Source organism: Neodiprion lecontei, chromosome 3 (assembly GCF_021901455.1).
Source record: "Neodiprion lecontei isolate iyNeoLeco1 chromosome 3, iyNeoLeco1.1, whole genome shotgun sequence".
Lineage (NCBI taxonomy): Eukaryota > Metazoa > Arthropoda > Insecta > Hymenoptera > Diprionidae > Neodiprion > Neodiprion lecontei.
The window spans coordinates 16981008-16999920 of record NC_060262.1 but is presented as its reverse complement, the minus strand read 5'-3'; the positions used below and the strand labels follow the sequence as shown (position 1 = coordinate 16999920).

The following is an 18913-nucleotide window of genomic DNA, read 5'->3' as shown; positions in this document are numbered from 1 at the left end:
CCGGACGTTCTGATCCTATAAATATAGTAATACAGTGATGTAATGACCAAAATTATAATAATTATAATAAACGTAAATATGTGCGGCATCATGGAGACTATTATATTTAACATACATATAGCTATCGGTCCAGAGTGACGACAGCGCCGCTGTAGCGGAACCCTTATTTCTCATGATTTCGCGGACACATCTTCAATACAGAGATTGGACTCTGTACTCTAGTCTCTATGATAACCACGAAGTAAGAGGGAATGATAACCATGTTCAAATAGAGTAGGAAGCAGGTTATGTTTGTGTCAACAACCTTCGGCACGCCAACGTATGCGTAATTAGACAAAACAACCAGACTCCCTAGTTGCTCTCTCTTTTCCTATCGCGTGCTGGTTTTCACTTATGTGCGCTCCTGTGGCTCACGCACTCTATTCTTATATCTCTATGGGTAGCACGTCGATATTGATGAGCTAAGTTTTGGGCGCCACGTTTAAATGATTCACTTTAGGCAGTATTAGTTTTTCGGTCAGATCGTTGCCACAAACTACTTCCTCGAACTGTATAGGTATTTACGAACACAGTTTCAATTCTTTTTGTATAAGAAACTGTACAGATAAGCACATTTTTTTTAAATCCAATTTTGTTGAATAGGTGCTGAATTGTTGCTATTTGTCGTTCGATGGAATGGAAAATATTCAATTTCGTTCGTTGAATATAATTTTCCGAAGAATCACGGTATTCAGAGTTGGTAAAACTGGCCCTTGAAAGCAGATTCAGCTTCAAATTAATAATTCATTATGTTAAATAATGAGACATGGTACATTCAAATATACAAATCGATTACGTCTTCTACACAGAATATGAAAACAGTTTCTGTTGTGTACAGCAAATTCCCTCGTTCAACAGCTCCAGTTCAACCTGCTCCCGTTACGAAATACCTATAAAACATGTATGGTTAGAGGAATTAATTATTAGGTTTGGGTAACTGAAATTATTGGACCAAAAAAATTATACTGCAAACGTTTGCCTTATGCGAAAGAAAGAAACAACTACAATAAAGGAAAATACTAAAACATGACATTTAATACGTACACGGAGGGAAAAAATTCGTTGATTCAACTAAATGAACGGTCACGGGGGTGAAATGAATATGTAATTATGGGAATTAAAAATCTGTTGGTCTAAGAAAATATTTAGTTGGACTAGTTAAATCAACTACACATATTGTTAGACCAACAAATTTTGAATTGATACAATTAAATATTTATTTTGCCCCATGTCATTGCTCATTTAGTTGAATTAACGACTTTTTTCTCTCTGTGTACCTACTTTAAATAATATGTTGAAACATTTAAAGATGTGTGACAAAATTAACAACAATATGAACAACACCTTATGAACTCGAAATGACTAGGCATCTTTCTAACGAAATGACAAGACAACAAATCTAATAATATTATGACCAGCATCTTATACTACATGACTAAATATATTTCTTAAATAATGTTCTGTTCGAATAAACAAATAGCAATACTTAGATTAGTAACAGAGACAAAACCATCCATATCAAATAAAAGAAGAAGTGTTAGTTGGTAGCCTTGGGTATCGATCGATAGCTTCCTACTGCCCTCTAAAGAGCGTGAGCTTATTCAACTTATGCCTGTCGCTACGTGCAGCGTTTACAGATTGCTTCCCGATATAAAAAAGTTTGATTTTGACGTATTTACGTGCAACTGCGGTTGTTAAATGCACCAAATAGTTTTCCAGAGCCATTTGGTCATGGCAGTGATCATTGAGATAACGGAATAAAATATTCGTTTCTGTTAAATTAGAGGGAATGCAAGTTGTAAGGTAATCTTCTGAAAAAATCTTCTTTAAAAATTTCCACCGCTCTCTTTCAACGCAAACCGGATAACTCTTTCCGCTACACGACAAATCGTTGTTACGCTATCAGATGGATAGTGTAACACAACTCGACTTTTTAATGCAATCAGCTCACTTTGCGGATTAAAAACACTGCCGGACAGAGCACCCACGCAAAACTCGCAGATTATGACTTTGCTCAAATATTTAACCACAAAACCAGCTATAAACACAATAATCCTGTCAGAAAATTCGGATATTGCTCTTATGTCTGGTAAATAAGAATGGTCATCAAACACGTTTGCTGTACTTTCTAGGTTTGAGATTGCGAGGCTACCGACCAGTTGAGCAATGGGATGGATGAATTAATTATATTCTCCGGCTTACAGGCAGATGGAACGTGCAAGATAGCGACGTTTTCCAATGGTATACAGTTTCCTGAATCCATTTCGTACATTTCGAAGTGTATCAGTATTTTTTTAAATGCTGCCTTAAATTGTCGAACGGTCGGGTTGTTATTATGCCCCCGATGCGATCGTATGCACCCAAAAAACAATTCCACGTGGTCCTGGCTCAACTTGTAAATGGGTATATGTGTCAGCACTTTAGCCTCTTCGCACAGTTCGTAGAACATACCTTTCAGGCTTTCAATGTAAATCAAAAAGCCCAAGAAGCCGGTTCGACATTGTGTTTTAACAATACTGAGTCCGGTGCCTTCTTCTTTCAAATTCAAGATGTAATTTCGACATTCATCCAGTTTGTTTACCACTTCGACTTTATTTTCTAAATGGATTGGTTTCTTGAAATTATACTGTGCCGAATTCTTCGCATTAAATATATTGAAAAGATCATTGAACAGTTTCAGAAATTCTTCTGTGGCTGCTGATTTTTGAAAATAATCGAGCTTTAAAATAGTTCTACAAAATTCTATGCTATGAGCAAGAGATATGCTGAGAACTTGGGTGGCAAATTTGACTTTCATCTTTTGTTTGTAATACTCGATGTGACTTGATCGTAATTTATTTCCCAGATGAGAAGGCCTTGTTCCGGAATTTCATAAATTTTGGCAATGTAACCCCATAATATGGATTCACCGTTTCCGTTTAAGATTGTTATTCTCGAATCCCCGAGTACATTAGTACATTACAAGTAGTTTTGCGATTGAAATATTTGCAGAAGCTCCGTCGAACTTTATCGATTTGACAGTAACATTACACTCTTGCAATAGAGTTAGGCACTCATTGATTAAGGTGGCCTTTTGATTTTGTAACAGTTGAATTTAGCCGCCAAAGCAGTGACTACGGGACTCAGTAATAGGTAGGTCCGTAGGGAGGGGGGCTTTCACCTAAGCGGTTATATGACAGATGTATAGAATCGATCGGGAAGTGTAAGCGAGAGACGACGGATGGGCAATCGATCGAGAAGTGTAAGCGAGAGACGACGGATGAGCAATCGATCGAGAAGTGTAAGCGAGAGACGACGGGTGAGCAATCGATCGTCATCAGAGTGCGCTCTAAAATAAAGAAATCATAACGAACGAATTGATCCAACCGACGAAAAATGAAGTAAAACGCATACGGATTCTATTGCGAGAACGAAGGACTCTTAGCAGCGACCCATCTTTTACGGATTCCCGATCAAGGAAAAACCACCTAGATATGACGGACGAGGGGAGTCAAATTGGCCGGGCACGGAATTAGCGAGCGCAACTGAGGAAATGGAAACTGGGATTTGAAGAATATCCCCAAAGACACGCTTATGATAAGTTTTATATTCTGACCTGTACTATTTTATCTGTAATTTTACGAGTATGCCGTTTATGGAATTGTTATTGTCCTAGATGTCCGCCGTGCCCATTTTATTTATACAATTTATTCTCTCATATTTATACTTTTCTTTTATTCGGTTTCCATTTATAGATGCATGTCATTCGGTCATACCGACATCCGAAATTCCGGTTTAAATTAAAAAAAAATAAATAACAATAAAAAGTAAATTGATAACGGATGATTTTTGTTAATTGCGAGAGGCTCCGCAGTTGGAGTTAATCCTGGTCGAAGCAAACCGCGAAAACGAAAAGACCGTTACAATTTTCACTAATGTGATGAATAAGAATTCTCGACCTCGTATATAATCTATTATAGAATCTTGGTGATCGGTCAATTAAGTAAATAGGTTTTATTCATTGATTTCTAAATTCAGTAGCGATATTTGGAAATAAGTTGTAAGTTGTTTGGCTTTGGTTTTTGATCTTGACAAGTTAAAATTAATACTATCAAAGGTAGTCTTTGAGAAATTTAAATGTTTAGGCATTATTCCTTGTTTCTTACATCGAAGAAGAAAGATCCTGTGGTTCTTCATCCTCGACATTTTTTCAGCTGTCCGGATCCAACGGCGTAGGTAATCAGCTGTAGCTTTCCCGTGTGTAAGCTCGATGTTGTGAATAAAGCCCATGTTCTCAGAAGTAATCCAATTTTAAACTGATGAATAAGAAGCCTCAACTTCGTATATAATCTATTATAGAATCTTGGTGATCGGTCAATTAAGTAAACTTTACTTAATTGACCGATCACCAAGATTCTATAATAAATTTCCACTAATACCATTGGTTAGAAAAAAGTCAACAGGTAACTTCCACGAACTATTTACACCAACAAAGAGAAACTCTAGAGCATCTTTTGCAACAGTCCCATGATCGGTAGTAATATTTAGTTCCATATCTACATACCCGCTAAACTTTTGTCCATCGTACTCTATGTGTTGACGTATGGACATCTCGGCCAAAACAAGAGAGCCAATCAAAACATCATCGACTATTTTTGCACGTTCTTCGATAGCGTTCAGGCATTCGGTATTAAAGCCATGTTCACAATTGACAGATCAATACCACTTTGATCAGGTTTTTGGATGCGGCAAGCAGGAGTCAAGTTTTTTACGTACATAATTGTACACGCATGCAGAGTAATAATGAAGGGTTAGAGCGAATGCTCTTAGCTCAGGTGTGAATTATTTGGGTACTGTGGCATGCGTTGACTTTTTAACCACTCGTTTAAGCAGATCTGCATTTGATTTACCAATATCGATTAAAACATCCAGCTCCTGAAGATTGAGATCTTTTCGTTTTCCTAATTCACCCATCACATATCGTAAGGTAGCAATGCGTTTCTTTGTCCGTTGTGCTGTTTCTTTTAGATGTTTGATCTCGTTTCGATGTGATTCCATCAGCTCTTTGATGATGTGACGTGGGCGTTCCTTTGTGGGAGAAGTTGCAATCAACGATTTCGATACCCACGTACCTTTATCGATACATCTTGGCGGTTGTGGCGTTTGACAAGATACATTTTTTTGCTTAAAATCCTTTGATGCTGAAAAGATGAAAGTTATGGAACGAATATTTGTATTAACAACGGTCCCATACATCTCAACAATTAGATATTGTCAGCATAGAATTCATATCAACTCACGGCTATCAATTCTCGGCCTTTTATTAGCCGATTCACAAACTTGATCAATTGAAGATGAAGGTTCCGCTGCATCAAGGTGCAATGTGGCTTCATCTGCGAGAAAAAATTCTATGCATTCAGAGCATTCGCGTTCTCTATCAACACTGCATGTCTCTTGCAAGACAGCATTGTCCTGAATGCAAACCTACATTAATAAATTATTTATATTCACATGCTGAAATATATTTGTATTCAAAAACTATGAATTGAACTCACATTTGGAACAGCATCATCTTTCAGCCTAACTTTGAAGGCAGATGTTCGATCGAATGTTTCCGGTGAAAAATGACATGAACATAAGTAAGCATACTTTGGCACACTTTTGTTCGTCAACCCTATCGTATCAAGCCATATCCTACGCCTCTCAATATTTTTCGGAAAACTTGAATGAAGATCGGTACAAATACATTACTTGGTATCACAGCATTCACATTATTTACAGTTCCAGAAGCGTTACTTATACTTACAGGTGAAATGTAACCTTATTCTCTACTTCGACCTCACATTGTTTTTGTGATTTTGAGAAAGATCTGTTTTTGCAGTTAGACGCTACACAATAAGGCATGTTGTATTATTCTGAATTCTCAGTGCGTGATCGGCTACCTTCTGACCTAACCTATACAATAATAATAAACAACTGCACGTGCGTACACATCCGTGTGCATCCGTGGTCCGTGGTGTAAGAATAAGAGGTGGTCCGACTGGCACTCGATTACTGTGATTTTGTCTTAGTACGACGGAAATCCGCCAGAGGTCTCATGCGTCGGTGAGGATAAGGGAAACGATAATGGTGGCGATCTAGCAGACCATGGGAGCTTTAAGCAACTGTAACATCCGACCGGAACGTCCGTATGTTTTATCGACTATTATTACTGCATGTTACTTTTATCAACTAACCAAACTCGAAGTACGAGAATCTTGTAACCATAAGGAATTAAAACAACTGTCTAACTATTTGGAATATCCCTAGATGGAAATAACTATGACATTCACTAACCAAAGCTTAAAAACCATGTTACGAGATCTTCGCACTACAAAGAGCTATAATATTATTATACGTTATTATATATCACTATCATATGAACGCCATAATTAACTAACACGATTATATCCAATTATTATATAGCACTCGACAATGCCATTTGTGCATTCGGAGCTGAGAGCTATACTGGGTATGTTCCGATATACACTGCGAGCACTGTAAGGTGTGACGTCAATTTAGTATACTGCGAAGCCGTTCCTTTATAGTTAGCTATACCAGAGATGAGTAGGGAGATCTCCAACGCTCGGCTTTTCGTGATACCAGTGTGACGTCGGAACGGTACCTAGTGGAAATTTCCAGATGTTAGACACCGGAAACATTCACACGCAGCTACAGCCAGACTCACATCAGTAGTTTGGGTCACCAATTACCGATTAAGTATTGAAATACACCGGACAACGGGCATTCTGTCGCTCTAGTCGAACGAACCGAAGAGGGAGAAATTGTTGGATAAAAGATTTAATTTGGCTTACCTTTTTGAGAGTATTCTGGATGCGATGACTTGTAGATTGGTGAGAGGTTTTAGTGGAATAACTGACTTTAATATTTGGATATTTTGACTAACTTGGTTTATTTTATAAGTTTGATATTTAAAAGTCACAAACGCAGAGTTACACAGTGTAAGATCTTAGACTTAGTAAAAATGGAGTTGAAGCTCGCTGAACTTTTGGGCAGAGTAACGTTGTATGAAAGTTTTAATGCAAAAGGCTAAAGGATTTTACCGCGAGACTGTACCGGAACTAGATGACGAATCTGGAGGTAGAAACACAAGAGGACGATCGAGTGATCGGTCGCCGTTTTTATAGGGGTCGATCGTTGCGCAGAACGATCCCCCTCTCTAGTTTTTTGGTCGCCTTTGCGCACCTCCCCTCTTTTCTAGGAATTCTAATTAGGGCACGACATCTTCGCCGCATGCACGCCTGTGATCTTAGTTCTTTAGCTATTACTATATTGTAGGTTTTTACGTATGGTATATCGCTGCGTGCGGTGGTGTAGGTGCGTGGACTTGGTTCCGTAGTTCTCCGAACTGCGTGAGCTTTTCGTTGTGTCGCCAGCCCCCTTTGTGGCGCCAGCCCTCTTTCTGGCGCCCCTCAGCCACTTAACTACCTGTCTGCCTCTTAATGTTTTTGCTATCTTGCTCGTTACAAAGCCCATATTTCATTTTGGTTACCTGTCGTTTGTTAGTTTTATAGTTATATCTATATAGAATTGTATATGTATTATAGTCGACTACTGTCGTTGTTAGTTTTATAGTTGTATCTATATAGAATTGCATATGTATTAAAGTCGACTACTGTCGTTGTTAACCTGGAGTACAATAGCAATTGTTTATGAACATAGTTTGTTATTTGTTTAACATTATTAGAATCACGCTGCTGCGAATATCTTTAGTTGTTTGTGTTATAACTATCTTAACAGATTTAGAGTACTTAGTAATTTGATGATTCATAGCTTTAGAGCAGGTTTACATGTGTGCTTTTGTATATGATTCCCTTCTGTAGTTGTTAATTCTTATATTGATATAAATCGGCTTGGAAGCTTCTAGAACGTTTTCGTTTCGTCGGTAAGTTTCCTAATGTATTCTCTAGGTAAGGCTCTGTATGGCTCCACATTGGAGATCTGCATTGCCTTCAAAACGTTGCGCGTGTTGCCTACAATACGGCGTTGCGGAAGAAGGTATAGTTCATGCTGGGTAATTAGCATTCACGGTTTGATGGTTTTGCAGTCTCTGGTTTTATGGGTTATTGCAGCAGTGCTATCTTTACATTATATTGGTTATGCATTTATCTATGGTTTTACAGTCTTCTATACTCCAGGCTATATAGTAAAGCGTATGTTGCTTATAGTATAGCTCTCACCTCCGAATGCACAAATGGCATTGTTGAGTGCTATATAATAATTGGGTATAATTGTGTTAGTTAATTATAGTGTTAATGTGATAGTGATATATAATAACGCATAATAGTATTATAGTTCTCTGTGGTACGAAGATCTCGTAACATGGTTTTTAAGCCTTGGCTAGTGAATTTCATAGTTATTTCCATCTAGGGATATTCCAAATAGTTAGACAGTTGTTTTAATTTCTTATGGTTACAAGATTCTCGTACTTCGAGTTTGGTTAGTTGATAAAAGTAACATGCAGTAATAATAATCGATAAAACATACGGACGTTCCGGTCGGACGTTACACCAGCTAGATTGGAGCGTCGACGTGACACCTAGGCGGCCACGCACCGAAGGTGGCCCATTTCCGACCTGACACCTAGGCGGCCATGCACCGAAGGTGGCCCACAATCGTGTATATATAGATATACTCGGTCGCTCGAGCAAGTGGTTGCCAATCGCATCCTTGTCCCCGCTCGCACAGATGTTTCCTGGAATGCAAGAATTGGGATTTTTCTTGTTTCAATTATGAATGTCAGTGAATAAAAGTATCTCCAGATTTGATAAATTTTGGATTCAATTAGCGGACGCTGAACCAAAATAATTAACCATTCCCAGCCCGAATACTTATTTTTTTTTTTTAATAAATATTATTTTTTTATTGATATGAAAATATGTGACGCCTGGTGTTCTCCAATATTTGTACACGCAGTCTATGTAAAACTATACGAAGCCAGCTCGACAACATTTATGCAAAATGTGCAATGGGCAAGTGGTTGGGGGAAATTATTTTTTTCTCGAACTGAATCTTCCAAAGAATCATCAGCGAATTCCGAGCAAGCTCCGTAAACATATCAAGCAAACAGACGTACACGGACGTAGCTGTAGCGCAGCTGAGTGGATACCACATGAGGGTGGGGTATTGCGGGACACGGGTTCGATCCTGGGTCGCTTTTTATTTTTTTATTTTCTTTTTTATTTACTTATTTTTTTCTTTTAGAAGAGAACAAATAATTGAAACAATAAAATACCGAGAGTGAATCGATTTGTTCCCCGTTTTTGGCGCCTCTTTTTTTTACTTAATCCCCGCCCCTTTTTCATTACGGGTAACTCAGAAGAGAGAAAATAAATGAAAGTGAGAGTGGACCGACTTTTTTTTTCCTTACATTTTTTCTTATTTCATATTCTTGCTTAATCCCGCTTTCTTTTTTGTGTTTTTGATAACCGAGAAGAGAAAAAAAGAATGAAAAAAAAACAATTCCGAGAGTGTGTAGATTTTTTTCCATTTTTTTTTTTCCGTTTCGTTATTTGGTAACCCGGATGAGAAAAAATCTGGATTTCACAGAACGTCAATAAGAAAAGTGTTGAAAGAATTCTGTGAATCATACTTTTGTTGATTGTTTAGCCGAATGCACTATAATTGGAATGAAATTAATAATATTCCAAACTATTCTTGAATCAGGGTAATAAGCATGAACATTTAACTTGATATTCAGCAAGAAAAATTAATGCACTCGTTTTCGGGGGGCACCACGAGAAGGCAATCAACACCACCCCCCGTTCCCGTATTTAAATTTTTGGGTTAAATATAGAAACATTACGTATAGAGCCAGTGATTCGCCAGTTAAATTATTATAGCATGTAAACTAGCTAGCCATTAGGGCTGTATGCCATTTTCCGATATTCAACCAAAAAATTTATATGCGGGTTGAAGCGCAGCTCGCAGAGCTTCTGTTAATTGCCAGGTACGACTTCAAACCAAAAAAAAGGAAATACATGAAGCGCAGCTCATAGAGCCTCTGGCAATCGGCAGGTACGACTTCAAACCAAAAAAAAAGGAAATACATGAAGCGCAGCTCATAGAGCCTCTGGCAATCGCCAGGTACGACTTCAAAAAAAGGAAATACATGAAGCGCAGCTCATAGAGCCTCTGGCAATCGCCAGGTACGACTTCAATAAGAGAATACTTAAGCGCAACTCACTGAGCCTCCCCGGGTACGTCTTCACAACAGAAAGTGTCATGAAGCGCAGCTATGGAGCCTCCGGTTGACGTCAGGGTACATCTTCGCATTAAGAGCTTTCGATTCAATTTAAATACCTTTAATTTTTTGTAACTTACTGTTCAGCTTGTGTATAGTACGAGATGATCCTACTGCCCGATTGTTGAATGTAGTCTGAGCGAAAACCTTCACTTTGACCATAAAGCGTAGAAGCTCTATGCGATGCTGAAGGCATTCATCACCTTCGTGAAACCAGTCAGGATACAATCTGGCAGTATCTGTAATAATATCATCTATAAGATTGATCAAAAGACCTTCGCAAGCCCAGTGCGTCTTCCACAATCGATAAAAAGCTTCGAGTTGCGATCTGACGATGCCTTCGAACTTGTCTGTGGGCCGGCTCAGATATGACACCGATGGCGCATCAGCGTCAGCATGTTCATATTCCCGAAGTTCAGTATACACCTCATTCGGCGATGACGCTTCCATCGGAGTTTTAAGGGTTTCAAAACGACATCGATCGCACGAAAATTTGCGCAGGTTGCGCTGAGCTACGTAACCAGCAAAATAATTGATTGCACAAAGTTCGTAGCTCGGTAACTTCGTTTCTTTCGACGTCTTCGCATTCGCCATTTCTGTTTCCTGCTCTTGCCTCAGAGCTTCCACAGCATTTTCAACTTCTGCCGTATCCTCGTCGAATTCGTGTTCGGTGGGATCCGCAGGCATACTCTCTGGCGTATCGAAAGCCCGAGCTACCATCGTGCAGGGTTCTATCAAAGCAACGGCGTCAGGACATTGTACATTTCCTCTGCTGCCGCTGCCGATGTATCCGGTAGAAAGGATGTGTCTCAGAGACAAGCGAACCATCCGAGCCGTGGGATTTGGGTTGTGACCACCTCGCTGGCGAAATTTCGAGAAGAGGTGTTCGACGGAATCTTGGTTGCACAGTCCGGCTGCCAACTCGAATCCAGGATACTTCTCTTTTATCGTCGTATACGTAAGTAGAATAGCTCTTCCTGTCAGAGGCAGACCTCTCAGACAAGGCACCTTTTTCATTACCGGTGGTTGCGAAGTATTTTCAGCCTTCTCCTTGGGTCAGCAATCGTCCATTCCGAAGAAAACTTCACGAACTCTGTCAGCGTTTCCTCGATCTCGGGATTCTTGTCGGCAAGCGGACGCTTATCAGGATTTCGGCACAAAAGCTCATAGGCATTGCATGAATCGATGACTTTATTCATACGCTCAGCAAAAGCTGCGCTAGCCTGCCACGTTTCCGTGTTGAGCCCGTGCGGATCCTTGCCTGCAGTTGTTATTGCCGCTGCAAAACGGCGGCTCAAAATTTGAAAAGCACGCTTAACGTTCATCGCCTCAAAGGACGATGGAAACAAGTGCGCCTCGGAGATGTGAGAGAGTAGATTCGAGGTAGTACTGCAGTTATCGTATCTCCAAGTTTTTACAAAATCTTCGTACGAAGCGATAATCTGACCCCTCCAGTACAGTATTTTGTGTGTTCGCAACGTGCTCAAAAGACGTTTTATCAAATGAGGAAAGTCGAATGACGCAAAGTAATTTCGGCCACCGCTCATAAAGCACGGACTCTCCTCTGACACTTTTAAACAAGAATTGAACAATTTTTGGTTCGAGGGACCCTGATCACATGTCACGAGGTGAACTACGGCTCCAGCTTCATGCAATCGACGGAGGCATTCATCGACCAAGGTATGAATCTCCTCGGCCTTCATGCCAGTCCCGGGAAGAAAATACGCGAGTTGTTGACGCCATGATTGATTTGCGTTCAAACTGTCGACGCAAAAAACGAAGACATAGCGCGCGCGTTCATCCCTTCGACCGAGTGGGCCGAGATCAACCAGACCTTCGATGCAATCGAATTTCTCCGAATATTCTTCAAATTGTTTGATTGTCATCTCGTCCCATTTTAGAGCGCATACCCTATTTTCGATAGGCAACTCTTCAATTTTGACTTTCAACTTCTGGAATATGAAATCGCAGAAGCCGGGTTTTATGTCAATCTCCGAGATCCAATTGCGCACGGTACTTTCCGCCGGAAACATGCATCCTGCATCTCTCAAACGCGTATACGCAGACGCTGAGTAATAAAAAAGCTGCTTTGCAAGATCTTTTTCTTCCTCCGAGTAAGGAGCATTTTTCCTGTGCAATTGGAGCTTCATCATCATTTTTGCTGCCGGCCGCAAACTCTTTTGCTGATCAAGAAAACTATCGAGGGACAATTTTTTTCTCTCCACACGTGCACCTGTCCTCAAAGCTCGTTTCAGCTTCTGACGGAGTTGTCGAATCGTTTTCGTCTTCGATGCATTTTCCCGTATCAAAGCGGCATTTTGTTTACGCAGATGACGCAACACTTTTGCATGAAGTGACAGATCATGTGTGGACATGACATGTGTCCCTCAGGCGTCTGACATGCAGGGTTACTATCATCGGGTTGCGGTTCTACGCTCATCCACGTGCAATTTTCGTCATCCGAATCAGCAAAGCTCACCACTGTCTTCCTATACTTACGCGCATGCTCCGAAACGTGCAAATCTTCTTCACCTACGCCCGTAGGCATACACGCCGATGCCGACGAGTGAACCGTATCAAAGGCGGACTCACCTGTGCTTTGTACCTCTACAGAGTCACAAGGCATAACAAGCACCGTTTCCGTCAAACCCGAGGAAACGGTACCCGCCGGTATGACAGAGTGGTTCGCCGCAAACGCGGAAATGAACGGCACCGGTTCATCGGCAGAATCGTTGAGAATCAACGACTCAAACTCGACCGGGTGCGGCATTGCAAGAGAAATTGCATCACTTACCATTGTACGGACTGCGCAATCATCCACTGGACCTTCCACATATGTGGATGAAGGTCGGACTTCCGGGTTGGCCTTCGAATCGTCAACACTCTCGAGAAACATAAGAGGAATCGCCTGTTGCGAAAGTCTGTTGCCAATGAAGTACATCGGGCTGAAATGCTCCCGGCATAACCCCCACGTCCGTAATGTTTCCGGTGATAAAGTCAGCAAGTACTTATTGCCTGCGATTTCGGAAAAAATGTACCTGCATTAACAAGTGACTCATCTACGCCAAACCGCGCCGTGTGAATATATTGACTTTGAAACTCGATAGAAGAATTTTTTTTTCCTACCAAAAGTGAGTTTTGGTGATAATTTTGAGTACTTTGAGATAAGGTAAAAATCAGTAAAAAAAAAAACATTCTGCAGATGCGAAGAACATTTTTTGTTGTCATCGTAAAGTGAAAAAGTTTGAAATCAATCGTTTAAAAAAATGTTGTTCAGAAAACCTTCAGAAAACTTTATTTCTTCTACTATGAAATTAATGTAAATATATTTGCAAGCAAGTGCAATGATTTTTTTTTTAATTGTCTCTTTGCGAAAATTTCTGTTTTCGAGAATTCATATAGGTTTAATTTCTGATCGTTTAATACCCGGCATACTTCTTAGATGCAACACGGAATATTTCTCCTAACATGTATCAAAAATTCACCCTTCACGATTTTACCAAAATTATAAAAATTGAATTTAAAATGGAGTGAAAATTCTGAACAATTTCATACATGTTCAGAGAAAAGAACAAATTCATTCTATAATATAAGAAAGGAACATGAACGGAAATTTGTTCAACAATTTTTTCCCACCACAATTTTTTTACAAGTTTTTTGCATTATCAAGAAACACGGCATACGTTTCTCGGCAGACGTCTGCCACAGGGCAGACGTTTCTCATGATGCATGAAAGCACTCATTTTTCATTTAGGAAATGAAATTTAAAAAAAAAAAATTTGTATGCTTGATAGAATCGAAAAAAAATAAAAAAAAAATTTTTAAAAAAATTAAGAAATAAATATACCAAGCATTCTTCAGTACATCCTTTTTCGCATAGCGTTAGTTATTTTGGATTTCACTGTTCTCCGAGATTCTCGCACTTTTCCATTTCGAGAAAAAATGCGAATAATTACAATGCAACACTTACCGGTATTTTTTACCCACGCATCAAGGCGGCAATCTCCTGCCACAGGAAATCTGTATAGTTTTGTTCCCGTAAATTTAGAATTCTTACAACCACGGTAAGCGCAGAGATCGCGCGCACGTTGCGGTTTGTTTTTATCCATTTTTGTATGTTTTTCGACGCAGCAAAGTACATACAGAAGTCACTCCCTTATTACGAGATTACGATGTTGAGCATTCGTAACACGAGTTGCGACTGACGATCGAAAAATTGCTAGCTAGATTTGGGGGAAGCCGTGATCGCATACAATGTAATACATTGTAAACTTCGTCGTTTCGGGATATATTTCGAGATATACATGCAAATTTTCTCATAAATAATTGAATCGAGAGTCGACCGGCGAAGTCGAAGTATAATGCAAAAAACAATAAACCGAGTCGATTGTGATAAAAAAAAAATCAATGAGCTTTCAATTTTTGGATCCAACATTTTCGGTGGGTAAACGACCAAAGGGGGGTATATTAGGGTGCTTTTTTTCGACTATTTTTTTCTTCGGTCCCATCAGGAAATTTTTTTGGAAAGACAAAAAAAAAAATTCCCTGAAAGTTTGAGCCGTTCATATTAATATTAAGTCCTAGACCAAGGCGTGTAAAGATTTCCCATTGAAAATACACGGAAACTCGGATTTTTTATCTTTAAATTTCTGTAGCTCAGCGGCATTTAATGGCATTGCTTTGACCATAGACAAGTATTTCTCAGAATTAAACGCTCTACAAAAGTGCCCATTGCGGAAAAGTCGTAACTCACACCGGCGTGGTAGTACGGGCCACTAAACCTGATTTTTCCATGAAATTCGCGTTTTTTCGCATTTATCTCGTAAACGACAAGAGATACAGAAAATTATTATTAAAAAACAATACATGTGTTTTTAGTAATCTCTATTTTCCATTACTGTCAGAACTTTTCCTCATTAAAAAAACATACGCCCATTTTATATCAGTCTTGACGAGTATTTCTTAAGAATTTTGAGAGATGCGAGATCGGAACGACAAAATTATTTCAGTAGCAACAATGTATGGACCCCTCCCCTTTTCTGATATAGGCAGCCAGTTAAGAGGCTTCACAGTGTTCAGTTTAGTGCCAGCTCTCGAGGTATCAAGATGGTAAGTAAATAACATAATTATTTTACATGTATGGAAAAACCGGCAGGTTTGACGCTCGTCTATTTACTTAGATTAAGAAGAGAAATAAAGGGAAGGACCTGTAGTTGTATTTTATACTTTATTTAATTTTCCTTGAATTGGCAAACGTTTTTATTTTTGATTGTATAGGAAGATGTGTGGGGAATTCCCTTCTAATGCCCAAGAATATAGTACACATTTTCGATTATTTTTTCTTTTTTTTCTTTTGGGAAAACATTTTCCTCAATTTCCAAATATCCTTAATTTTTTGGTATTCAAATCGATTCTTAACAATTTTGCGCACAGGTGGGATTTTTTAAATAATTTTTTCCGTAATCCTGAAGATATTTCCTATCTGAGACCACTGTCAATAGGCAAGATTCCGGAAATCATAAAATTCCCTTTTTTTCTGATTAAAAAGAAAATCACTGACCAATAAGGCCACTAAAAGCTCGAAATGAAAATCTGAAAAAATTAGAGATGGTTTTTTATATTCGAAGCCATTAACGTAAAAAATCCGTTTAACGACCATCCTAATAGATATATATTGTATATGGGGCATTCCACGTTAAATTTACAACCCATGCACCTCACCCTCTTCGATTTTGATCATTGTATGATGTTGCAACCACGATTTCAACCGACTTAAAACAGTGTCGGAATTTTTTGCAGATTTCTTTAGCCACCACTGAAATAGAAAAAAACTGAAAAACCAATTCCGAAAACGCTTCTTTTAAAATTCTGAAAAAATTCACACTGATTTTATAATTAAAAATATGATTTGTAAGCACGACACGATAATGGGATCGTATTTTAAATCATAAAATCAGTGTGAATTTGTTCAGATTTTTAAAAATGTCGTTCTCGAAATTGGTTTTCCGTTTTTTTTTAAATTTCACCAGTGGCTAAAAAAATCTGAAAAAAATTCCGAGACCCTTGTGGGTCGGTTGCAAGATCCTACTAACAAATTATCAAAATGAGAGGAGGTGAGGTACATTGGTTGCAATTTGATGTGGAATGCCCCATAGATATTAGATTGGTCGTTAAATTGCTTTTTTGCAATTTCAATGTTAGATTGTCGTAGATCGGCTTTAACTATATAAAAAAAAAATTTTTAATCTCTTTCAGATTTTTATTTTGAGCGAAGAAAATTACGGGCCAGCAGGGTCACTAAGGGCTCAGAATAAAAATTTTTGAAAATTAGAGATTTAAAAAAAATATATTTCAAGCTGATCTACGACCATCCAACATTGAAATTCCAAAAAAAGCCATCTAACGACCACCCTTGTGTACATAGTAAAACGAAAGTCATTTTCAGACGAACGGTAAAATCGCTAACCCGCGTACGCAAAATCGTAAGAGTTGAGAAAGAATATCCTGTATCAACATTTCAGTATGCGTTGTCGATTAGCATTTTAATCGTTCATAGGACGAAACAATGGCAGTCGTAATAAACTGAATGCTGCAAACAGAATTATCGCATATTCCTTGTCTTATGTACAGACGAATCCTGTTGACAATTTGGCGACGGAGATGGAGGCGTTAAATCGGATCGTCAACCAGGACGAAATGTGAGTACGCGCACAAATCGCTTTGGAAATCCCGAATCAGCGTTTGTTGGTAACCGGTCAACAATCATGTCATCAAATATTCACATCGGAATCTAATAAATTGTAGGAGATGCATTTTTTTTTAAACAAAAAAAAATATTTCCTAAACAACGCTTCCGACAATTTGTTACATACCAATTTCAATTTTTCTAACACGCCGATTGAAGCATTTCGAACAATCTATCGTTTCGGATTGTAGATACGACTTTTGTTTCCATAAATAAAAAAATGTTAAGGCCTCTATGCAGAGTCCCCCTTCCTCAATAACAATTGACCCGACATGTTCGCATCCCGACTTATTCCGGTCTTATTCCCTACACCCCATCTGTACAAAGAATATTTCATTCATTGCAGGATGGATGAAAGTACAACGCCTCAACCTGGTGTTGCCTCGGACAGCGCGGAGGTCCCAAAAACTCCGAATCGTAAGTACTTGTGTGATGCATGCGGTGCGCTTTTTTACTCACCATTTCAATATCGGCATTCCAAACATACAGTGGAGCCTTACACATAGCTTACACAGACAATGCTGGAGAAGGTTGTAAGTTTTCCATTCGGTATTGCGAAAGAGTAAGAGGTATAGCAAGCCCTGCTCGCGGATGGATACTTTATGCAATTTGCATATTTAGATTGTTTTTTTAATAAAAAGAATACACTTATTTTGTTACCAACTTTAGTAAATCTTCGGCGAAATGTGTAGATTCAGTAAAAGAATCGTCAGAATGCAGTCGTGTAGGGTTGTGGACTCTAAAAAAAACATTGTACAGTCGCATGATTTGATTTAGATTTTACTTTTTAAGTCCAGAACTCTAGGCGGGCCCGATCTGGTGATTTTTTATGGAATCTTACGGAAAAGTGGTCTGTCTGGAGAAAACTATTTAAAAAAAATTGTTTCATGGAAAATAGAGTTTACAGGGCCGTCAAAATTATGATGCCAATGTTATTAAAAAGAAGATCGAAAACTACAACTTTTACTTTCAATTTTTTTTTTTACAAATACTTCAAAGAAAGTTAAAAAGAAATCGGGTGAAGTCGTATACGACCTTATATGGTTTTTTTTTTAATTTTCCACCCGGACCAGCGTAGATGATTGTAGTGGACTGCAATAGGTTACTCTCAGTTGTGTTGTTCTGCTTTTACAGCTACCCCGAACGAGAATAAGAAAAAAAAAAAAATTGGCGATGGTGGGACAAAAAAAAGGCCAGAAAACAAAAAGAAAAAACGTCCGCATCTGCGTCAGATACTCCACAATTATACAAGGTGGCCAGATCTACCTCGAACAAGCGGGACAAGCGAGTGTCTCGGAATCCGCGGTTCCGAAAGCAGACTGACGGTCCGTCGAAGCAGACGTCTTCGGACCCGCGGACGACGGAGGAACGAGCGTTGGCAGTAGTGGTCAACACTATCCTCAATCGCATGTAACCAAAATTTCTGCAGTAAAAATAAAAACCATACAAAAAAGACTAATAATAATAATGATGATATTCCTGATAGTAATAAGAATAATAATAATATTGGGTAATGACAACATTTATTCTATTTTCTGACGTACGTTCGTTGATTGTTTGGCCAAGTGCACGTCTTCCTAGAGATTGTTCTGTTTGAAATGACAGCACAAGGAGTGGACATGGTGCATTCGACTCCATGTTGACCATTATCCCAACACAACCAGCTTTCGTGCGACATTATTTACATTGGTCACCCTTTCGAATAGAGCATACGCATTTTATTCGTGGTGCCTACTAAAGAATCCATAAAAAATTCAAGGATATTTTCAGAACATTTTCAGGGTATTCAATGATATTTAGGAAAAGTAGAAATCAACTGCAATGACAATTAATGATACGTCGGTGAT

The 18913-nt window shown here is 38.9% G+C and overlaps 1 protein-coding gene across 7 annotated transcripts; it reads right to left on the bottom strand.

Moving 5' to 3' along the window:
- Positions 1-763: 763 nt before the first annotated feature.
- LOC124293595 lies at positions 764-6035 on the bottom strand. Of its 7 annotated transcripts, none has more exons than XR_006903469.1 (5): positions 5825-6035; positions 5574-5739; positions 5319-5502; positions 4185-5219; positions 764-929 (listed from the first exon to the last, which is right to left on the bottom strand). XR_006903469.1 is itself a non-coding variant. In XM_046734997.1 (5 exons), exons 1-5 carry the CDS (start codon positions 5920-5922, stop codon positions 919-921), a joined length of 750 nt encoding a protein of 249 aa, XP_046590953.1. In that variant the 5' UTR covers positions 5923-6035; the 3' UTR covers positions 764-918. The 7 variants fall into 7 exon arrangements, 4 of the variants coding, with proteins under 4 accessions (XP_046590953.1, XP_046590954.1, XP_046590951.1 ...); XR_006903471.1 differs by having other exon boundaries at positions 4583-5219; XM_046734997.1 differs by having other exon boundaries at positions 4929-5219.
- Between the last annotated feature and the right edge of the window lie 12878 nt (positions 6036-18913).